This window comes from Oncorhynchus mykiss, chromosome 11 (assembly GCF_057628025.1).
Source record: "Oncorhynchus mykiss isolate SJ-2025 chromosome 11, ASM5762802v1, whole genome shotgun sequence".
Classification (NCBI taxonomy): Eukaryota; Metazoa; Chordata; class Actinopteri; order Salmoniformes; family Salmonidae; genus Oncorhynchus; species Oncorhynchus mykiss.
The window spans coordinates 12,134,291-12,159,362 of record NC_143032.1 but is presented as its reverse complement, the minus strand read 5'-3'; the positions used below and the strand labels follow the sequence as shown (position 1 = coordinate 12,159,362).

Genomic DNA, 25,072 nt, shown 5'->3' with positions numbered 1-25,072 from the left:
ACTAACCTTAACCTTAATCCTAACCCCCAAAACCCTAAACCTAAACATAACCCTAACCCTACCCCAAAAACCCTAAACCTAACCCTTAAGCTTAAAATAGCATTTGAACAAATCAGGACCTGGAAAATGTTCAACAATGTTTTTTGTTCTCATGTTTATGGGGTAGATCAGCTTTAATCGCTTCCATCAATGTAATTGTCTGCATAATTACCAATCTCCCATACATTTATTTGTAAATATATAATATATATATATTTTTTTTAAATATATTTTCCTTTATTATTTTCCCCTAACCCTACCATCCCTCACCTACAGTAATTGGAGTAAACCAATGGACAACAACACTAAGGCTTCTAATTCCAGCTTATACATACTATATAAATTTTACAGACGCAGTATATTTTACATGAGTTATCTATTGTTTGTTTTTAGTCCCATCCTTCAGCTACCCTCAACCCCTCCCATCTATCTCTGAACACCATCCAGCCCCATCCTTCAGCTACCCTCAACCCCTCCCATCTATCTCTGAACACCATCCAGCCCCATCCTTCAGCTACCCTCAACCCCTCCCATCTATCTCTGAACACCATCCAGTTTTGATTTCTATTTGCCATATATATTTCAACTGTGCTGTGATGTTTCACAAAAGTTCTGAACCTTTCTATTCTCATAGTTTGTACAGATTGTAAATGAAAGATAAACATTTTAGATGAGTATTATTATATTATTGATAGATTGGACCAAAAACAAGCTACATATGGACATTACCAAAACATATGATGTAATGATTCTGTCTCTTTGCAGCAAAATCTGTAGGATTTTTAATGAATTTATTTGCAAATTATGGTGGTTATATGCTGCTTATAATCAAGTCAAGGTGACCGGGGACAATAGTTTGGTTAAACAGTACAAGTAGGATTTATGCAGATTTAGGAAGATGGTGAAACACAAGCATAGAGACAAATATAAAGTGGAGGAGCAATTCAGTGGGTCGGCCACAAGGCATATGTGGCAGGGGCTCCTAATGATCAACGATTACAAAAAGAAACCCAGGCACATCATGGTCACCAACGCCACCCTACCAGACGTGATAAACACCTTTTTTTCAAGATTAGAGTACAATGACCCTGAGCTGCCGAGGAGAGCCCCCGATGATAACATGGGCTACACACTCAGTCTCCACTGAGGACATGTAATGTAATTCAAACGTGTTAACCCCCACAAGGCTGCCGGATGATGTCGCTAGCCATGGCCTCAGAGCAAGTGCAGACCAGCTGGCTATTGTGTTCTCTGACATTTTCAATCTCTCCCTAGCTCAGGCCTCTATACCCACTATAATCCCTGTGGCCAAGAAAGGGAAAGTAACTGAACTGAATGACTACCGAGCAGTAGGACACACTTCCGTCATCATGAACTGCTTCGAGAGGCTAGTCAAAGACCATATCACCTCCTCCCTCCCCGACACTCTTGACCCTCTCCAAATTGCCTACCGCCCTGACAGATCCACAGACGACGCAATCGCCATTGTACTGCACACTGCACTTACACACCTGGACAAAAGGAATACATACATTCATCGACTACAGTTCGACCTTCAATATCATAGTGCCCTATAAGCTCCTAACAAAGCTCACAGCCCTGGGTCTGAACTACTCCATATTAAACTTGGTCTTGGACTTCCTGATGGGACGTTCACAGGTGTTGAAGGTAGGCAACATTACCTCCTTTACACTGATCCTCAACACGGAGCCCCACAAGGGTGCATCCTCAGTCCCCTCCTTTATTCTCTGTATATCCAGGACTGCGTGGCCTTCCATCATCAAGTTCGCTGACGACACAAAAGTAGTAGGCCTGCCCACCAAAAACGACAAGACAGCCTACAGGGAGTCGGTAGGCACTCTGATGGCGTGGTGCCAGGTAAACAACCTCTCCCTCAACTTTACGAAAACAAAGGAGATTATTGTGGATTTAAGGAGGAACCAGGCTGGACACGCCCCCATTCTCATCAACATGGCCGCCGTGTAACGGTCAATAACTTCAAATTCCTCGGCGTATACATCTCAGAGAAGCTGAAATGTTTTAACCACATGGACAGCGTAGTGAAGAAGGCACGACAGCGACTCTTCAACCTCAGGATGCTGAAGAAATTTGGGCTGTCCCCGAGGGCCCTCACAGTGTTCAACAGCAGCACCATCGAGAGCGTACTGTTGGGATGCATCACAGCCTGGTATGGCAACTCCACCGCCTTGGACCGCACGGCTCTTCAGAGGGTGATACATGCAGCCGAACGCACGATTGGGTGCACACTGCTTGCCCTACAGAACACCTACAATACCAGGTGTCGCAGGAAGGCCAAGAAGATCATCAGGGACCCCAGCCACCCAGGCCATGCCATGTTCTCCCTGCTTCAATCACTCACACATGGACAGTACATGGCAAAAACTGACATTCTGCAATGTTCTCGTCAATGAAATATTTGATCTCAATACAGTTTTCTGTTCCCAAAACTAAAATCTGTTACGAACAAAGTGGACTAAGTTTTGTAGACGTTACCCTTTGCCGAATAACAAAAAAAACTGGGTTGTTTAGATAAATGCACTACTGGTACTGGTCTTATATTATCCCCAATGTATCACCAATGTAAAAAATCTGATTAGGATGAATAATATCCGACAATACCTTTTTAATTATATGCGCTATACATTTTGCTTGAATTTTTGCATCACAACACTGGTTGTGTAAGTGTGTAAGTGTAAGGGGCCTCCATATTTATATTTGGGTCCTGTTTCAGTAATATTGAAATCAGACCTTGTGTATCTAATAATATACCATTTTTATAGGAGTGGTTAAAATATGCTAATAACGGTCCTCTTAGTACATAAAAAAAGGTTTGGTATTCCTCAACTGGTATGCCATCCAGCCCTGGAGGTTTTCGGGACTTAAAGGCTTTAATTGCATCTTTAAGTTCCTCCTCTGTATTTTTAGCCTTCACTTGAGTCTTTCTGTACAGCTGTTTGTTTTACATTATTAATAGAAAAATCCTTACAATTAACTTTGGTTAGTGAAGATGGAGGAGACTGAACTGAAAACATCTGCTTAAAGTACTTTGCTTCCTCTTTCTAAATATTGTTTTGTGAATCATGGGTGACTTTGTCATTTAAAAAAAGTTTCAGTAAATTATTTTTGGTAGCATTTCTATAATTTGGTGCGTTTTCCCGCATATTCCATCCAGTTTGCTTTATTTTTATAATATACAGTATTACACTCCATTTCTTTTTGTTTTTCCTCTAACGTATTCTGTGCCTCTATGGTACAGTTTGGATTGCTATCTAACTGTACTGTTAGTCCCTTCATTTATTTTGCTAATATGAATTATTTTGACCTAAATGGCTTTTGTTTTAAAGATCAGTATTGAATTGAATAAAAGTATCCTATACAATAAGGCGATATGCTGTACCTATATTATGTTGGAAAAAGTCCGTTATTAATTATTCTGTAATTATTCTGTCCTGTGTAAAAACAAGTTGTCAGCTTTGAATACATTTCCAATATCCTCGCCCACGTTGAAATTATAACGTAATTATAGGATGGTCCGGCCGCATTCTGTCCCCTATCAACTCTTTTTAAACGTTTGGTGCCAGCGAGAATGACATAAGAAAGTAGTCAATACGAAGTTCTTGTTTTGCTACCCTGTCAGGACATTGAGGTGAATTGGATAGAATTGATAGGACATTGGGGTCCTGATAAGGTAGGAAAACAAGTACAACAACAGACACACACACACACACATATTTCTCTGTCATTCACTGTGGCCCTGAATTACTGCAGCTGACATTACTGCACCCTCCCCTTCCACTTCAGCGTTTATCATCAAAATCCTGCTGCTCTTCCCTGGCAGACACATACCCCTCACGTCAAAACATCTTCTCTGCCTCGGATAGATCCACCAAATTGACTTGAAACGTTGACATTTAGCAAATGTTTTATTCATTTTTTCATCCTATCGCAGGATGTGGGTGGGAGGGTCCGTGTCCCCCTATTGGACAGCTGTTCCTTTGTGTTAAGATCAATCCTGGGTTGAACCAGGGGTTCAAATTCCAAGATAAATGAAGTGCCTAGTATTTGTATATACTATATATCTGACAAAGATGGAGGATATATTATATATTAATTATTATATATAAATTATTATATTTGATATATTATGATATTCCTGTACAGTAGGTATAGAGCATGGTTGACTGTAAAAAAATATATAATTTATATTTATAGATTTATACAATTTATCTATAAATCTATGAATGAAGTCGTCCACCCAGCACTGTCAGCTCATGCCATGACTAGTTGATCCATTACTGGTTGAAAATGTGCGACAGCCAATCAGATCCCAGGATAGTGGGAACAGGAAGGGGTCATGTGGATGGTGACTGACACCCATCCCAGATCTTTACCGCTGATCACACACTATAATCAATTTATAGATGCACACACACACACACACACACACACACACACACACACACAGCCGTTTGTATTGCTATCCTTGTGGGGAACAAATAATTGATTCCCATCCAAAATCCTATTTTCCCTAACCCCTAACCCTAACCTTAACCCTTAACCCTTAACCCTTAACCTAACCATAACCCTCAACTTAAGCCTAAGCCTTAGCCCTAACCCCCCAACCATAAAACTATAACGTTACCTAACTCCTAACTCATAACCTAACCATAGCCCCTAATCCTAACTCCAACCTTAATTCTAATCCTAATTGTAACCCTAACCCTAAACCCAACCCCTAAGCCTAACAGCATTTTTCCTCATGGGGACCTGCAAAAATGTTCCCACTTGTCCAACTGTTCCTTGTTTTACTATCCTTGTGAGGCCTTCTGGTACCCACAAGGATAGTAAAACAAAAACACACACTGCAGGTGAATCCAAATAAATCTCAATCTGTGCAGGCCCAACTGTGAAGGTCAGATTATGTTAAGGAAGGGATTTGTTTATTGAACCAGGAGCACAATTTATTTTGTTCCCTCTATTATTATTACGCAATGAGGTGATGTACATACACCATCAGTGCGTGCAGTTAATGGCACACAAATGCATGTGATGTGTTGGCATTGTCCTGTCATTGTCCTGAGTTAAGAAAAGCAACCTGGTCTCACAGCATTTCATATTATTCTGTACGTAAATCCGAGACACTGCACTTAGTTGTTAGGTTTCGTATGGTATGTATTAATTTGTAGATGTCCAGCATCCATTTTGTATGATATGTTACAAATTGCAATTCGGACAATTTTTTTTGAATTTGCAAAAGGAACAATGTTACGATTTTGAAAAATTTACGATATGTTATGAATTCTAATTTGTTGTTGCTAACATTAGCCAGGTGGTTAACGCTAACGTTAGCTAGGCTAAGGGTTAGGGGAAGGGTTATCTAAAAGGATTAAGGATAGGGTTAAAGTTAGGGGACAGGTTAGCTAACATGCTAAGTAGTTGCAAGTAGCTAATTAGCTAAAATTGCATGTGATGAGATTCGAACACGCGACATTTGAGTTGCTAGACATTTGCGTTATAAGCCTACACATCCACCGCGACCAACCAACCTCCTTTCATATTTGCCTTAAGTAACCTTCTGTCTTATGTAACCATGCCAAACTTAACATATCATACTCATTTGAGTGCCGAATTTACATTTACTATGTTACCTCTAGTCTATGAGACCAGGCTGTGAGTTCACATGTCAAAGGACTCTAGAATACTGTTCAGATGGGTTGAATGGAAACTGAAATCTGGACACTGACTGTAGGTCTATAACCTCCCACATATGCTTAATATTAACTCCTGCAGAATTAAGGATTTCTTGCAGGAAAATGATACATCAAATGTAGACATAAAAATTTATCAGGAACAGGAGAAATCCAATTTCTTTCAGCATCTTTAGAAAATGTGAACGCTCATTTCGATCTGTAGAGATGCTATCTTTATCAGCATCATAAAATCTTTTAGTATTTCAACCACATAAAATATGCATCCAAGCCAAATTTAAATCTTGCGATAAACATGTTGGGTCGTTTTCGCGACTTTCTATTTTGCTTACAACTGGACAAGTAATCTAGTTAACATCGGTAAAGTTTTCTCTGTCATCTCTACCTCTTTCATGGAGCAAAGAAAATACTTTACTGCAAGAAATGCTTAATTCTGTAGGAGTTCATATTAAGGCTCTGTCAGAGATTATAGACCTACCGTCAGTATCCAGATTTGAGTTTCCATTTAACCCAGATGAATAGTATTCTAGAGTCCCTTGATGTGCCATAGGCCTTTGACTGTCTAATTTGTATACAGTTGAAATTGGAAGTTTACATACACTTGGGTTTTAGTCATTAAAACTTGTTTTTCAACCATTCCACAAATTTCTTGTTAACAAACTATGGTTTTGGCAAGTCTGTTAGGATATCTACTTTGTGCATGACACAAGTAATTTTTCCAACAATTGTTTACAGACAGATTATTTAACTTATAATTCACTGTATCATAATTCCAGTGGGTCAGAAGTTTACATAGTTGACTGTGCCTTGAAACAGCTTAGAAAATTCCAGAAAATTATGTCATGGCTTTAGAAGCTTCTGATAGGCTAATTGACATCATATGAGTCAGTTGTACCTGTGGATGTATTTCAAGGCCAACCTTCAAACTCAGTGCCTCTTTGCTTGACATCATGGGAAAATCAAAAGGAATCAGCCAAGACCTCAGAAAACCAATCGTAGACCTCCACAAGTTTGGAGGATAAAGGGGGATGCTTGCAAGCCGAAGAACACCATCCCAACCATGAAGCACGGGTGGCAGCATCATGTTGTGGGGGTGATTTGCTACAGGAGGGACGGGTGCACTTCACAAAATAGATGGAATCATGTGGAAGGGAAATTATGTGGATATATTGAAGCAACATCTCAAGACATCAAGTTGAAGCTTGGTCGCAAATAGGTCTTCCAAATGGACAATGACCCCAAGCAGACTTCCAAAGTTGTGGCAAAATGGCTTAAGGACAACAAAGTCAAGGTATTGGAGTGGCCATCACAAAGCCCTGATCTCAATCCCATAGAAAATTTGTGGGCAGAACTGAAAAAGCGTGTGCGAGCAAGTAGGCCTACAAACCGGACCCAGTTACACCAGCTCTGTCAGGAGGAATGGGCCAAAATTCACCCAACTTATAGGCTAATTGAAGCTATTGGAAGGCTACCCAAAACTGTTGAACCAAGTTAAACAATTTAAAGGCAATGCTACCAAATACTAATTGAGTGTATGTAAACTTCTGACCCACTGGGAATATGATGAAAGAAATTCTCTCTACTATTATTCTGACATTTCACATTCTTAAAATGAAGTGGTAATCCTAACTGACCTAAGACAGGGAATTTTTAGGATTAAATGTCAGGAATTGTGACTGAATTTAAATGTATTTGGCTAAGGTGTATATAAACTTCCGACTTCAACTGTAGCGCCTCACCATAATCACAAATAGGCATTGCTATCGTTATCTTTTACCACTAATCTCTCCAAAACATTACTTTTCTGGCCCTGCCTTCTATTGATTTTCAACTCTCCACAGCTTTTCTCTTATTGAATTAAACTCAGACTTTGTCCTTTTTGCCTCGATGGACTGACATTCACTTTTTATGCCTGTTCCCAATAGCATTTGGCTATTGGTATGTAGGCTATTTGGCGCCTGTAGAGTTCGGCCCTAACGCTTAGGCTTACGCACTAATGCCAGATTAAATAATCAAAGAAAAACCTAAATGTAACCTATAAATTAACATTTTTTAAGGTATTGTTTTCTCTTTATGCAACCCACACAATATTTCATGACCCTAAACCCGCCCTGTGTCTTTGTGTGTGCCAATGCGCAAATCTGTGTGTTTGACTGACTGGCTGAATGACTGACATCACCAAATGAAGAGCATCCCGAGGTGTTTGTGAGTCCCTATTAATCCCATTGGGAATTGAGAATTCCCCTTTACATTATATCTGCTAATCAAGTTGGATGTACAGTCGTTCTTTTCCCCTATAGGCTACAGTAGCCATACAATGCAAATTCATCATTAAATAAAAAAAGGACACATTCAGCATAATAGCCAATTTGGTCTGGAAAATAAAATCCTATTAGCCTATAAGGTTTATCCTAGCATTATAGCTCTATAGCTTAAATTATATTACCCCTTGGTAATTCTGTGTGTGGGGGGAGGGGGGGGGGGGGATTTCATTGTAACACCATCGGGTGGATGGAGGTTGGAAGAGGAGGGTTGAGCTGATTATGTCCTATATATTTATAGTCATGGTAAAGCAACAGACTACGCCATATATATTTATAGTCATGTTAAAGCAGACGACTATGCAATATATATTTATAGTCATGGTAAAGCAGACGACTACGCCATATATATTTATAGTCATGTTAAAGCAGACGACTATGCCATATATATTTATAGTCATGTTAAAGCAGACGACTATGCAATATATATATATAGTCATGTTAAAGCAGCCGACTACGCCATATATGTGCATAGTCATGGTAAAGCAGACGACTATGCAATATATATTTATAGTCATGTTAAAGCAGACGACTACGCTATATATATTTATAGTCATGGTAAAGCAGACGACTACGCCATATATATTTATAATCATGTTAAAGCAGATGACTATGCCATATATATTTATAATCACGGTAAAGCAACAGACTACGCCATATATATTTATAATCACGGTAAAGCAACAGACTACGCCATATATACATCAGTCATGACAAAGCAGCTTATTACTGATTCTATCCTGGCTAGGTGTGTCAGGGATCCCCTGGCGACAAACACAACACATCAGCACGCGAGACGAGTGTGGCGATTTGACACGCACTCATCTGCCCAGCGCAGCACAGTGGGTCCCTTGGGATATATGGGATGAGATATGAGGTGTTTATGGAGGAGCTGCTATGATGTGTCTCCTGTGGATTCTCAATGGGGGAGTGTTGGTGGTAGATCTGAATGTCCATCATTTCTAAGGTCGACCACATCCTGTAAACCTAAAAATCCCCGTCCCAAAACCAGCCTACATCCTAGGACACCTTTTCTTGATCTGAAAAAAATGGAATGGTTGGAAGCAAGATGAGGTGGCGATTCAGTGGACAACATGGTGTTTTGCTGTATCCCTCTCTGAGATGGCAGGATGTCATGGACGGTGTGTTGTAAAGGACAAGTGTAGCAGGGCAGAAAATGGAAAAACCAGACACCCAATTACACCTGTCACAGTGGGCACCAGGCGTGGCGAGATGGGTATGGGGCACAGGGGGTGGGAGGGGCCGGCACAGGGGGTCCAGGGCTATGTTGCTTCCAACTCCCATCCTCAAACACACACACACACATAAACACATACACATATGGATGAATATATGCACAACGCACGCACTGTGATAGTTCGCTCCCTTTGGTAATTTGGGGACACGCTAGACACTCACGGGCAATTTTGGTTTTCACTTCACCAAATTTCAGAATTTCAGAACCAATGAACATTGTCAACTTTGATTGATGCTGGCTGCAGAGATATAATAAATGGATGTTTATCAAGAAACAGATGAATGACATGACAATTAATTGATTTGGATTGATTTGATCGATGTGTTGCTACAACAGCTATGAGTCTTTGGAGAAACAGAGAGAGAACCGTCTCAGGTAAACGTGAACAATGCATTTTAGGTCTTAGGACAGGGGTGTCAAACAGAAGACGTAGAGGAACTAGAACTAACTTTCAGTGCGGTCCTCCAGACCTCTTTGAAGACCAAATGCGGCCCCCGGGAAAAAAAATGTAATGTTACTTTGATAGGCTCTATCAAATCACAGAAAGGATTTCATTAGTGAAGCTCATGTTAGGACATGGAGAAAAATCTAAATTTGACTACAAAATGGTGTTTGTAATCATTACACGGTGGTAATGAAACTCCATCATGAAACTGCATGCACGGTTGACATTTACTAAACCGAGGAAAAGTGGCCCTGTGTCTAAGGGACCATGGTTGCCGCGTGCACTTTAATCAAACAAGCGCACACACATGCACACACACACGCGCATCCGCAAATGCAGGCAGGCACACACACAAGCACGGATGACACACACTAAAACCACACAGCCCTACAACCCAGAGGAGTAGGTTCTCTTGTTTAACATGGACAAGGAGATCTCCGGTTCCAGTTGGAGGCTGACATTTATACCGGGCTCAAATCACTCCTGCTGTTTACATTTCTAGTGTTACACATCTGGGCCCTCTCCATCCACACCGACTCAGGAACCAAACCCGCAGGCTAGCTTTATCTAGTCTTTTTATCCAGCTGTATGGTTAACTGTAAGATGTTGTTTGTGACTAACTTTTCAATCAACGTGAAAGTAATAACATCTTAAGGACTCCAGTTGGGCATATATTCATCACTGACTTTACCTAGTTATACTAAACAGAAGGACAAGGTTTTATTCAAACTCATCTCCCTCTCTACTCCTCCCAGGTACTCAACCTCTTCCTAGCCTTGCTGCTCAGCTCATTCAGCTCAGACAACCTCTCGGCACCTGATGACGACGGCGAGATGAACAACCTGCAAATCGCTCTTGGTCGCATCAAAAGCGGCATGGGCTGGCTCCGAAGCCAGGTCGGACACTTTTTTCATATGTTTTTATTTCATAATTATGATATACTTTTTTTACTATATAGTGTGGACAATTACATAGATTCTAGGTAAGATATGACACAAAACGTACGACGGGGCAAAATAAAACAACCAATAACAACCAAACAAACAAATGAATCACCGGAAAAAAATGAAGTACATACAAAAATAAATACAAGTTCATCACATCTTGTAAACATAGTTCATTACTTCATTGTAGATCTGCGACTTCTTCAACGGCAACTTCAAGAGGCGACGGCAGAAGAGAAAAGAAACAAAGGCCATGGTGAAGCTCAAGAGGCTGAGCCACGGTGCTCCGCTTGGCGAGGTGGGCAACGGGACAGTGGTGACGGTGGGGGGAGGGATCGGGGTGATCGGGCGCCACGGAGAGAAGATAATGGTCCCGGAGGTCGATGACAGCTACATGACAAACCCCAATCTGACCATCAGCGTGCCCATCGCTCCTGGCGAATCAGACGTGGAGTTCCCTGAGGAGGATGATGATGATGAGGATGAGAGCGAGAGCTCGGAGGAGGAGGAGGAAGTGGAGGAGAGCAAGCAGGTAGGATGGGTTGGTGGTAGTGTTGGGTACCGATATTGGAAAGTCTATACCAATATCAGCTGCATCTTTGCGATACGAGCTATTCAGATATTGTTATCTCCTCATAAACTAGGTTTCCAACCAATTGGCGAAAGATTTTTATGCAAATATTTAAAAATCTGCATTAAAACAATTGACTTGCTGCGGATAAGAGGCTGTGCGTGATGACGTGGTAACTTTTGCGGTTAAATTCCCGTGTACTGAATACAAAATACAAGTTAAATATGTTTCCATGTGTTTTCAACTCTACTGATGGTTTTGTCACCCAAAAAAGTTGCGTTTTATAGCAAATGTACTCCCCCTCGAGCCCTACACAGCTGACTCAAATAACCAACTCAACTCATCATCAAGCTTTGGTTATTTGAATCAGCTGTGTAGTGCAATTTATTGGACAGGAGCATCAAGCTCATCACCTTGCACTTTCACCACCCTGTGAAGTTCATCATAACTGATTTGATCAGTAGCCTAATAAACTGCATGTCCTCCCCAGTTGTTATAGGAGGACCACACAACATGGCTCCACGTTTACTTTGATATGATGGTTATCATATCACTATTTGTGAATAAAATGCTTCCATCGCCATTTCTTGCATGATTAATTTTACAGACACAAAAAGATCCCACCTTGTCTAGCGGATTTTGTTTTGTTGACATTTGCAAAGTTTACTAACCAAATTAGCTGTTTCAATCAGGCCCGTCGTAAAGAAATGTATTCAACATGTACTTTACGTGCATAAAAAGGTTGGATGGATTCCTGGTTAGTTAAGCTAATATTTCCTACTTTTAAGTGATGCTCCAGAGCTTTTGTATAATTTCAGCCAGTAGTTTTGAAAGTATTGCTCACGAGCTAAAATGGGTCCCCGAAAATTGTGTTCTACGTCATCCATTTCTTATGATATGTTACGTCCTGCAAAGAAAAAGTGCAATTCGTATGATATGTTACGTCCTGCAAAGAAAAGTGCAATTCGTATGATATGTTACGTCCTGCAAAGAAAAGTGAAATTCGTATGATATGTTACGTCCTGCAAAGAAAAGTGCAATTCGTATGATATGTTACGTCCTGCAAAGAAAAGTGAAATTCGTATGATATGTTACGTCCTGCAAAGAAAAGTGAAATTCGTATGATATGTTACGTCCTGCAAAGAAAAGTGAAATTCGTATGATATGTTACGTCCTGCAAAGAAAAGTGAAATTCGTATGATATGTTACGTCCTGCAAAGAAAAGTGAAATTCGTATGATATGTTACGTCCTGCAAAGAAAAGTGAAATTCGTATGATATGTTACGTCCTGCAAAGAAAAGTGAAATTCGTATGATATGTTACGTCCTGCAAAGAAAAGTGAAATTCGTATGATATGTTACGTCCTGCAAAGAAAAGTGAAATTCGTATGATATGTTACGTCCTGCAAAGAAAAGTGAAATTCGTATGATATGTTACGTCCTGCAAAGAAAAGTGAAATTCGTATGATATGTTACGTCCTGCAAAGAAAAGTGAAATTCGTATGATATGTTACGTCCTGCAAAGAAAAGTGAAATTCGTATGATATGTTACGTCCTGCAAAGAAAAGTGAAATTCGTATGATATGTTACGTCCTGCAAAGAAAAGTGAAATTCGTATGATATGTTACGTCCTGCAAAGAAAAAGTGCAATTCGTATGATATGTTACGTCCTGCAAAGAAAAAGTGCAATTCGTATGATATGTTACGTCCTGCAAAGAAAAGTGCAATTCGTATGATATGTTACGTCCTGCAAAGAAAAAGTGCAATTCGTATGATATGTTACGTCCTGCAAAGGAAAGTGAAATTCGTATGATATGTTACGTCCTGCAAAGAAAAGTGAAATTCGTATGATATGTTACGTCCTGCAAAGAAAAGTGAAATTCGTATGATATGTTACGTCCTGCAAAGAAAAGTGAAATTCGTATGATATGTTACGTCCTGCAAAGAAAAGTGAAATTCGTATGATATGTTACGTCCTGCAAAGAAAAGTGAAATTCGTATGATATGTTACGTCCTGCAAAGAAAAGTGAAATTCGTATGATATGTTACGTCCTGCAAAGAAAAGTGAAATTCGTATGATATGTTACGTCCTGCAAAGAAAAGTGAAATTCGTATGATATGTTACGTCCTGCAAAGAAAAAGTGCAATTCGTATGATATGTTACGAATTCTAATTGGTACAATGTGTTCTGAATTGGTAAGTACTTAAGATCCCGGACTGCATCTTTAATTAGTAATTGACTCCAGATTGCAGACTAGTGGTAGGAAAGGAATCGTGACAGAGTTTGTCTTGTTTCTCTCTACAGCATGGATGGGCAACTTTGATGGGGTGGGGGCCACACAAAATCCGCAGTTGCTCACAGGTCTGCGTACCCAAATGCGCAAAGCCACTACCACATTGAGAGCAAAACATTTTAGCAGCCCCCTTCTTGACAGCAGAGAGACATTTTGAGTTATTTTTACTCATTTTACCATTGCGAGTAGTGAAAATATTGCAGTATTAAAGCTAGTTTTCTGCAATTCTACACATTTTCCTATGGGGTGGAGACAATATTTGGAATTGTATAATTAATTTCATGCAATTCTACACATTTCTACAAATGTTTGTAGTTTTTAATATGATATCTGATTGAGACTGACTAACAAAACCTATGCCCCCCCCCTGACAGTAACATGGCTAATTGAATGACTATCAGTGACATAACAAGATAAAAACTTCTGATGCAAAACCATATTTCGAAATTGCATCTTGCGGATTCTACTGTTCTAACTTGCAACAGTAAGTTTTTCCCCAACTAAGATTTAAAAAATATAGCATTTAAAAAAAAAAAAGTTAAAATCTGAGGGCCTGTTGCCCGCTGGCCACCATTTGCCCCTCCCTGTTGTACAGGTATTATCATGTGTGCTTCTCTGACATCGGCTCGCTCATGAAATGGTAGAGCTGTGCTGTTTGTTTGTGTCTACTAATTGAGGATCAGATAGATTAATTAATTATTGTAGATCTCTCTCTCTCTCTCTCTCTCTCTCTCTCTCTCTCTCTCTCTCTCTCTGTCTCTCTCTCTCTCTCGCTCAATCGCTCTCTGGCCCGAGAGGTTGCTTAGCTAGGCTAATAACAGGAGAGAGAGCCTTAGAGGGAGAGAGAAAGCCTTCTCTCTTTCTTGCTCCCTCTATCTCTCATGCTCTCCCTCCTCCCTTTCTCTCACTCCATCCCTATCCCTCTCTCTCCCTCTCTCCAAGTGAGCCACTCCAAGCCCACGCACAAAGGCTATTTTCATGCCTTGTTTTGTTTTCTCGTTTCCTCCAGAGCAATTTGGCCCCAAGCGGACTCTTCCCAAAATGGATGCCCTGTCCAATTTTACCCCTTTCTAAAGATTTATACTACTATTTTGGCAATTGGGTCCTTCTTCCATTTGGTAACAATGGCCCTCTATATTTCCGCCCAATCAGGAATATGGAATTAGATCCTTAAGGGCAAGGTGCATTTGTTTGCCTGCATTTGTCTTTAACGTTACTGTCTCTGTGTCTGCATCCACTATAGGAAGCTAGATCGTGTGCCGTTACTTTGTTGTCTGGGGGTTATGGTCAATTTCAAAGATGAATTTATGTTGATAAGGAGGCATGTGAAATGAGCAAGGCTCCATGAATAAATGTAAAACTGTAATTTGACTTGTTAAAATAGTTGAGGCAAGGAGAGAGGGAGAGAGGGCTCGGCATACCACCGGTGTGCACTACAAGGTTGAAGTATATAGAGCAATGACTGTTTATGGGAATATGATGCAGAATTACCAACATGTAGAACAGGTTGTTGAGGGAGAGAGAGTGAGAGACAAAAAGCATCTGTGTTCTCTTTCTTTCTCTCTCTCACTCTAAACCGAGATGACTGGTTTGTTTCTTTGCACACCTGTGCTCCAATCAGTTTTAAGAGAGCGGTTACGTCTTGCCCACCTGCTTTAATCACACGACGCACCTGTCTTCTCACCTTCCCTTGTTCTCTTTTTCCCTCTTTTATCTCTACACTCACTACATCTCGGTACACCTGCCCGTACACCCACTCACTCTGTTTTATCTTTCTCTACACCTGTCCTCTCTCAACAACCTGTTCTGTACATGTCTCCCATGGAGGCTTTATCAGGTTTCCACGTTTGTGAAATGTTCCCTAAACGTTTGCTGTGGCTCAATGTGTAGATGATCATGGTGGTGTGCCGTTCCCTCTGTTTCCCTAGCCAGTTTCCCATGCAGACAGGGATGTGGCCCACAAGGGAAAACATGGCATAAAAATCAACTGTCTGCATCTATTCATGTAACCGTGGCCTCGGATGCGTGCCTGTCGCTATCCCTTGTCAGGAAAAGGGCAGCGAGAGAGAATATTGCCCTGAAACATTAGTTAGCACCTACAAGTGAATTAGAAACATTCAAAACAGGGCAGGGGTGATGTTGTGGATATTTCTGTATGTTGTCGTTTGTATGTGTATGTTTTCTATTGTAATAAAAATAAATAATAGAAGCGTCCAAAACATTGGAAATGAAGAGTTTCGTATAGGTTAGCAGCAGGAAACAAAGTGTCTCTGCTTCAGTTTTTGCTGTGGAGAGTGTGCAGCGGAGGCAGACGTGGCTCGTCCCTTTCACAACTCCTTAACGTCAAAGTGTGGCTGGGGGGGGGGGTGAGAGAAAAGCAGTGCTAGCACACATGCAGACAAACCTCCCATATGAGCTGTTATGTCACTGCCGGCTGAAAGACTGGGAAAATGTAGATGGCATGTTTTAACCTCTGACCCCCACCTTACCTCTTCCTCAGTCAACAGCCTGTCTGTCTGATTCATCACTACAGGGGGCCAAGGCCAGGACCACTTTTTACACCTCGGAGGGTGTGTGTGTGTGTGTGTGTGTGTGTGTGTGTGTGTGTGTGTGTGTGTGTGTGTGTGTGTGTGTGTGTGTGTGTGTGTGTGTGTGAGTGTGAGTGTTTGTAGAGGCTGGAGCTGTTACTGACCATTTCCTCACACCATTGAGCCATTGTATATCAGAACCATAGCTTGTAAATTCAACTCTGTCACTAGTGGCTTGATAATGTTTTAGCGGGAAGCCTATGTTGATTATCCCACTAACAAGGTTATTGTGCAAGGCTAATCCTGTAAAAACATAGAAAGACCATGCTCACGTCACAGTGCTACACTTCCTGCCAGTGTGCTTAACTTTTACTTCTGCTAACCCCAAGGGTAAATACCTCAGCGTTCTCCAGATAGAACATGGGATTTGTTTGGGTTGAACTAGTAAACTAGTTGAAACTTTCAATCATGTTCCTTTCAGTGCTAGTAAATTATGCAATTTGCACGTTATTAGCAATTCACAGTTGAGTCATTTAAAACGTTCTGATTACCAAAGTAATAGCATGGGATGAAGCTACTGTATGTGTTGGCCATCTATTCTAAGTGGCGTAGTGGTACCTATAAGGGGTACGAACGTCTCTGGCAGCAACGTGTCATTGTAACTCGTGGAGAAGAGCAGGAAGTGTGAGGTATGAGCGTCGGCTCTGATGGCTCGGGTCCTCCAGGGACCAACGGTTGTGTAACGCCGCACAGCTGTGTTCGAAAGCAACCACGGCAACAACCGGGGCCGCCCCAGATCCCAGAGGAGACTGAAGAGGAAATGGGATACATGATGAGATGAGACCTTTTTTCTGGTATAATTCATTGACTGAAAACATGCTTGAAATTGTTTTGGCGGGGAATTTCTCCTAGCATGTCAGTGGCTCTTAATGTCTAAATAAGGGTTGGGGCCAAGCCTCCTCTGGGAGAAATGGGTATGCAGGTTTTTGCTCCAACCCTGTTGTAACACACCTGATTCAGCTTATCAGCCAGTCGAGGTCCTTGTAAGCATTAGCATCAGGTGGGGTAGATTAGGGTTTCGGGGGGGGGGGGGGGGGTTAGCTCCCCAGGGGGAGCCTCCATAAGATACGGCACTTCAATGCAAGTGACTTTTCGTAGCAGGTTAGGAAAGCATTTTCACCAACACCTAACCATAACCTAATTCTCCTAACCTGCTACGTTACATCTCCTAACCTGCTGTGTGAGTTCTCCTAACCTGCAGGAGGGTTTTTGCTGCACCCCAGAGTGTTATGGGTAGTGATGATAGAAACAGTTGTCGTTCATATTGACATTTACGGATACCTCCTTATTCATCCATATATTACACTGCCAACAATAGCCACTTTACAGACTTCTCCCTGGTGCGTTCTATAAAACATACCTCTCCAATTTTGGCTAGCCAGTCCAAGAAGAGTGTCACTCGAGCAGGGCATTTACTTTGGCAGTTTCTCTTCTATCTTATTGTGTCGCTCTTTGGGACCCCTTAAATACCTCATGGCCACCCTTAATGCCTGACACTACACCATGTGTACATGACCCATGACTCTTAACCCCCTTTAACCCCGTAGAGGAAAAGAGACTACCCGCAGGTGGCTTCTGACAACAACACATGGCTAAACATGCATTCAGGGGAGTCCTGTTTCATAGAGTTGGGATATGTGTGTGTGTGTGTGTGTGTGTGTGTGTGTGTGTGTGTGTGTGTGTGTGTGTGTGTGTGTGTGTGTGTGTGTGTGTCTAACTCTTGTTAGTTATCCATTCTCTCTCCAAAGGGGCTATTTATGGGTCTGTCATATGGGTGGGGGGCAATGCCCCTGGAATGTGTATCAGGACCGTGGGGGTTTGTGAGTCCATCATCGGTGCTTTTACCAGACATGGCTGACCTTGTCACAGTAGGGCCCCCCTTAGCTGAGCTTGACGATTCTGTAAAACCCAAAGGCTCATGGGATGCCCGCATGACAGGTACTGTCCATCTGATGATATGTTGTTACAAGTCTGACATAGGTATGGCATGACCAGTAAAACTCAAGAGATGAGATGACATAAAAGGTTTATCTGTTTATTTAGGAGGAAAAAGAAAAGAAAGCTTCATAAAGTTGAGCAGGACAATGACTGTACAGTATTGGTTTTAGATTGATGTTGTAGTTATTGTCGGGCATTCGTGGGTTATTGGCAGCGGTAATATAATACTGATCCTCTAATGCCCAGAGAATGTGAGAGCGAAATTGGAGTAAAGATTGTTTGTTGAAGGGCCGCCTCATTTTATTGTCTGTACAGAATGGCTGTATGGCTGTATTGGACAGTTGAGAACATCTACTGAACTGTTAAGTCATCCCTCTCTCTCTCTCAGCGGTGCTCTCCAAGGCTAGCGTCCTTGAGGGTGGAGGAAATGCATAGGGAATTCCAAAATGAAAAAGTATTCCACCGAACAGATGAATTAAGGTATGGATTGTGCTCCACTTTAGCCCACTTTACAAATATAAAAACATTGGCCATACTTCAGTTTTGGGGTGCACCATCCTTTTAAATGACACATGGCCATGAAGGATATGAATTAAAGAATGATTAAAGATGGAGAGCGTTGAGGGTTCCATTATGCCGAAGGCTGACATTCGTCACCCTGGAACTTCCTCTACCCAGACTTTACTCTGTGTTTATGCATGACTGTCTCATTGACTCTGGTGTTGTCACCTTACCTCAGACACTGCGATACACCGCAAGCAGTCCACAGAGTCCCGGTGCAAATAGGTAGTTCAAAAGTAGATCCATTATTTTTCCAAGTGCATAGAATGGAATGGAAAACCACTGGCTGGGATGTGGTTTTAACCAATCAGCATTCAGGATTAGACCCATATAGAAAATAAATAGATCCTGTATATAAGTCACACACTGTTGAAGACTGAAAACCTGTTGGAAAAGTTTACGTGTGTGTTCAATAGTATTCAATAGTAAAATACAGGTTTAAAAAAATATATATTGTCCAACTATTCATAATTTTCCCTACATTTGGGATTGTTTTATCATGTGAGTTACCCTTACAACAATGTATTGCACTGAGACATATTGAAAAGAAGTGCAATCCGGCATTGTATACATGTAAATACAACCCATCATCATTATCCTTATGGAGGTAAAATGGTCTCTACTTTCAGGAGAAGATCCGTGTCAGGGGCTCACGTCTTTGTTGTTGGCCTCGTACAGTAAATTGAGATGTTTCAGCTTGGTAAAACACGAGCCTTTGAAGTAAAGAAGGGCTTTTTTCCTGCTCCTCGCATCCTGTGCCTTTGTATCTGGTCAGATGTGGTTTGTGAAGGTTGCTTACGGATGATTCCTTCTCCTCAGTAGAGAGGTGTCGTCAGACAGGACGCATTTCAACAGTTAGTCTCTAAGAGAGTAAGGCACAGCGGCCACTTGTCAAGAGAGATCTGCTTTGTCTTAAGGTTCCTCTCTCTCTCTATCCACCGCCCCCCCCCCTCTCTTCTCTGTCTCTCTCTCTCAATCCATCACCCCCCTCTCTTCTCTGTCTCTCTCTCTCAATCCATCTCCCCCCTCTCTTCTCTGTCTCTCTCTCTCAATCCATCGCCCGCCCCCTCTCTTCTCTGTCTCTCTCTCTCCCTCTTCCCCCCTTTCTTCTCTGTCTCTCTCTCTCAATCCATCTCCCCCCTCTCTTCTCTGTCTCCCTCTCTCAATCCATCTCCCCCCTCTCTTCTCTGTCTCTCTCTCTCCCTCTTCCCCCCCTCTCTTCTCTGTCTCTCTCTCTCCCTCTTCCCCCCTTTCTTCTCTGTCTCTCTCTCTCCCTCTTCCCCCCCTCTCTTCTCTGTCTCTGTCTCTCTCTCTCCCTCTTCCCCCCCTCTCTTCTCTGTCTCTCTCTCTCCCTCTTCCCCCCCTCTCTTCTCTGTCTCTCTCTCTCCCTCTTCCCCCCCTTTCTTCTCTGTCTCTCTCTCTCAATCCATCTCCCCCCTCTCTTCTCTGTCTCTCTCTCTCCCTCTTCCCTCCCTCTCTTCTCTGTCTCTCTCTCTCCCTCTTCCCCCCCTTTCTTCTCTGTCTCTCTCTCTCCCTCTTCCCCCCCTCTCTTCTCTGTCTCTCTCTCTCCCTCTTCCCCCCCTCTCTTCTCTGTCTCTCTCTCTCCCTCTTCCCCCCCTCTCTTCTCTGTCTCTCTCTCTCCCTCTTCCCTCCCTCTCTTCTCTGTCTCTCTCTCTCCCTCTTCCCCCCTTTCTTCTCTGTCTCTCTCTCTCAATCCATCTCCCCCCTCTCTTCTCTGTCTCTCTCTCTCCCTCTTCCCCCCCTTTCTTGCTCTTTCTGTTGCTCCTTAGTGCATTCTGTGTTGTGCGTACATTGGATTTATTGAACATATGCATCAAATTGTATGTGTAAACGGCTTGACAAAAATGGTAGCAGAAGGTGAATGTTGAAGTTTTGTTGCGTACAGTACATATCCAGATGATGCTGTGTTCCATTTTGCCCAATGACACTGTGGGTGTGTTCGAGGCGTTAGGCTTCACTCATCATCTCCATCAACATTCCCACTCTGATATGCACTCAAACACATGCTCAAACACACACATGCTCAAACACACACACACACACACACACACACACACACACACACACACACACACACGGTTACTGGAAGAGTGTCTTCAAGTAGATTGGTCTTGTATTGCCTCAGTGTTTACTAACAGGTGAACATGGCAACCTCTAGCTTTTTATAGTGTATCTGTGAGTAAACAGATATCCAAATTAATCCCAATCTAGAGAGTCAAATCAAATGTTATTTGTCACATGCTTCATAAACAACAGTGAAACGCTTCCTTACCGGTCCATTTTCAACAATGCAGTCTCTGGGTTTTGCCTGAATTTGTTTTTAAATATCCATCCTACTACACATCGTCTGTCTATTAAAGGCTGATGCTATAAATCTCACTCCAGATCTCTGATTGCTTGACTCGAAATTTACCAGATCAGATTGAAACAAATGCTGCAGATTAAGATGTGCTGTAAAATACAATACGATAAAAGCCACAAAGGAAATGCCAGGTTAGATGTCATATTAGACATACCCAGACTTTATACGCACCAGAATGTGAAAATCAAATATGTCCAGAGACAATCGTCATCATGACAGTAGTAGTTATTCATTATTTCCTTCTGAATGGTTTTCATAGATGGAGAAAAAGACAGAACAATTCTCTCTCCATACCTACCAGATCACCTTCTACTATATTACCAATATATCAATGGTAATATATAAATATATATTTTCATCTAACATGGCTCTGATTGGTTGTTTTCCTCAGGTAAAGGATGACATCAGCCTTTCAGAGGGCAGCACAGTGGATCTGAGGAAGCCAGGGGAGGAAGAGGATGAGTATTCGGAGATGGCCGAAGAGACCATGGATCCTGACAACTGCTTCCCTGATGGTAAGCTTATCCGTCCTTTATTTAATCAGGTGAGTCCCCCTTGAGATTCTATTGGTAAGGGGGCGTGGTTTCGTAATCCACTTATGACACCATGTGTCAATAAGGAGAGAGGACACCATTATGTTTTCGTTAGAACATCTTTGCTAAAATGAAACTGGTAGAGAGCATTATGGGTACTGTAGTAATTCATGCTAAAGTACATCATGCCATTATGTACAGTAGCAGAGATACTAATCTCTTTTTCAAGGGAGCTCTGGCGCAAGAGGTATAAGCATAAACAGTAATGCAGCTGTATACATGCACTAATAATACAGTATACTGCAATGGTACATAAGTAAAAGACAGGTAAAGACAGGTAAAGACATGTAAAAGTCAGGTAAAAGACAGGTAAAGACAGGTAAAGACATGTAAAAGACAGGTAAAGACAGGAAAAGACAGGTAAAAGACAGGTAAAGACATGTAAAAGTCAGGTAAAAGACAGGTAAAGACATGTAAAAGTCAGGTAAAAGACAGGTAAAGACAGGTAAAGACAGGTAAAAGACAGGTAAAGACAGGTAAAGACATGTAAAAGACAGGAAAAGACAGGTAAAAGACAGGTAAAAGACAGGTAAAGACAGGTAAAAGTCAGGTAAAAGACAGGTAAAGACAGGTAAAGACAGGAAAAGACAGGAAAAGACAGGAAAAGACAGGTAAAAGACAGGTAAAGACAGGTAAAAGACAGGTAAAGACAGGTAAAATACAGGTAAAGACGGGTAAAAGACGGGTAAAAGACGGGTAAAAGACAGGTAAAGACATGAAAAGACAGGTAAAAGACAGGTAAAGACAGGTAAAGACATGTAAAGACAGGTAAAGACAGGTAAAGACATGTAAAAGACAGGTAAAGACAGGTAAAAGACAGGTAAAAGACAGGTAAAAGACAGGTAAAGACATGAAAAGACAGGTAAAGACAGGTAAAGACAGGTAAAGACAGGTAAAAGACAGGTAAAGACAGGTAAAGACGGGTAAAAGACGGGTAAAAGACGGGTAAAAGACGGGTAAAAGACAGGTAAAGACATGTAAAGACAGGTAAAGACATGTAAAAGACAGGAAAAGACAGGTAAAAGACAGGTAAAGACATGTAAAAGACAGGAAAAGACAGGTAAAGACGGGTAAAAGACGGGTAAAAGACGGGTAAAAGACAGGTAAAGACAGGTAAAGACAGGTAAAGACGGGTAAAAGACGGGTAAAAGACAGGTAAAGACATGTAAAGACAGGTAAAGACATGTAAAAGACAGGAAAAGACAGGTAAAAGACAGGTAAAGACAGGTAAAGACATGTAAAGACAGGTAAAGACATGTAAAAGACAGGAAAAGACAGGTAAAAGACAGGTAAAGACAGGTAAAGACATGTAAAAGACAGGTAAAGACAGGTAAAAACATGTAAAAGACAGGTAAAGACAGGTAAAGACATGTAAAAGACAGGTAAAGACAGGAAAAGACAGGTAAAAGACAGGTAAAGACAGGTAAAGACATGTAAAAGACAGGTAAAGACAGGTAAAGACAGGTAAAGACATGTAAAAGACAGGTAAAGACATGTAAAAGACAGGTAAAGACAGGTAAAGACATGTAAAAGACAGGTAAAGACATGTAAAAGACAGGTAAAGACAGGTAAAGACATGTAAAAGACAGGTAAAGACAGGTAAAAACATGTAAAAGACAGGTAAAGACATGTAAAAGACAGGTAAAGACATGTAAAAGACAGGTAAAGACAGGTAAAAACATGTAAAAGACAGGTAAAGACAGGTAAAGACATGTAAAAGACAGGTAAAGACAGGAAAAGACATGTAAAAGACAGGTAAAGACAGGTAAAGACATGTAAAAGACAGGTAAAGACAGGTAAAGACAGGTAAAGACATGTAAAAGACAGGTAAAGACATGTAAAAGACAGGTAAAGACAGGTAAAGACATGTAAAAGACAGGTAAAAGACAGGTAAAGACAGGTAAAGACATGTAAAAGACAGGAAAAGACATGTAAAAGACAGGTAAAGACATGTAAAAGACAGGTAAAGACAGGTAAAGACATGTAAAAGACAGGTAAAGACATGTAAAAGACAGGTAAAGACAGGTAAAGACATGTAAAAGACAGGTAAAGACAGGTAAAGACATGTAAAAGACAGGTAAAGACAGGTAAAGACAGGTAAAGACATGTAAAAGACAGGTAAAGACAGGAAAAGACATGTAAAAGACAGGTAAAGACAGGTAAAGACATGTAAAAGACAGGTAAAGACAGGTAAAGACAGGTAAAGACATGTAAAAGACAGGTAAAGACATGTAAAAGACAGGTAAAGACAGGTAAAGACATGTAAAAGACAGGTAAAAGACAGGTAAAGACAGGTAAAGACATGTAAAAGACAGGAAAAGACATGTAAAAGACAGGTAAAGACATGTAAAAGACAGGTAAAGACAGGTAAAGACATGTAAAAGACAGGTAAAGACATGTAAAAGACAGGTAAAGACAGGTAAAGACATGTAAAAGACAGGTAAAGACAGGTAAAGACAGGTAAAGACATGTAAAAGACAGGTAAAGACAGGAAAAGACATGTAAAAGACAGGTAAAGACAGGAAAAGACAGGTAAAAGACAGGTAAAGACAGGTAAAGACAGGTAAAGACATGTAAAAGACAGGTAAAGACAGGTAAAGACATGTAAAAGACAGGTAAAGACAGGAAAAGACATGTAAAGACATGTAAAAGACAGGTAAAGACAGGTAAAGACAGGTAAAGACAGGTAAAGACATGTAAAAGACAGGTAAAGACAGGAAAAGACATGTAAAAGACAGGTAAAGACAGGAAAAGACAGGTAAAAGACAGGTAAAGACAGGTAAAGACATGTAAAAGACAGGTAAAGACAGGAAAAGACAGGTAAAAGACAGGTAAAGACAGGTAAAGACAGGTAAAGACAGGAAAAGACAGGTAAAAGACAGGAAAAGACAGGTAAAAGACAGGTAAAGACAGGAAAAGTCAGGTAAAAGACAGGTAAAGACATGTAAAAGACAGGTAAAGACATGTAAAAGACAGGTAAAGACAGGTAAAGACAGGAAAAGACAGGTAAAAGACAGGTAAAGACAGGTAAAGACAGGTAAAGACATGTAAAAGACAGGTAAAGACAGGTAAAGACAGGAAAAGACAGGTAAAAGACAGGTAAAGACAGGTAAAGACAGGTAAAGACATGTAAAAGACAGGTAAGCACATTTAAGGAATATTATTTAATGTAATATTATCAGCAGCATTATTTTCTACTGTTTGGGAAAAAAAATCAGATTTAGACCTGAGGTTCATCCGTATACTGTGTGTGGAAATGGAAACAGAACAGAAACATGTCAAACACGTCAATGAATGTGTTTCCATCATACTTCAAATGTGCATAGTAGTATGTCATGATAACTTTGCAGTCCAAACTAAACATGTGTATATTTTTAACAGTTTATGTTAGTATAGGGTTTGACTCACT

The 25,072-nt window shown here is 41.0% G+C and overlaps 1 protein-coding gene across 1 annotated transcript in view; it reads left to right on the top strand.

The window, feature by feature from the left end:
• LOC100136701 (sodium channel protein type 3 subunit alpha) overlaps window positions 1-25,072 on the top strand; it is a 151,917-nt gene that overhangs the window by 88,871 nt on the left and 37,974 nt on the right. The window contains exons 14-16 of the mRNA XM_036934870.2: window positions 10,548-10,688; window positions 10,927-11,268; window positions 21,462-21,585. Of these exons, the coding sequence (XP_036790765.2) occupies window positions 10,548-10,688; window positions 10,927-11,268; window positions 21,462-21,585 (607 nt within the window). The remainder of the gene's footprint in view (window positions 1-10,547; window positions 10,689-10,926; window positions 11,269-21,461; window positions 21,586-25,072) is intronic.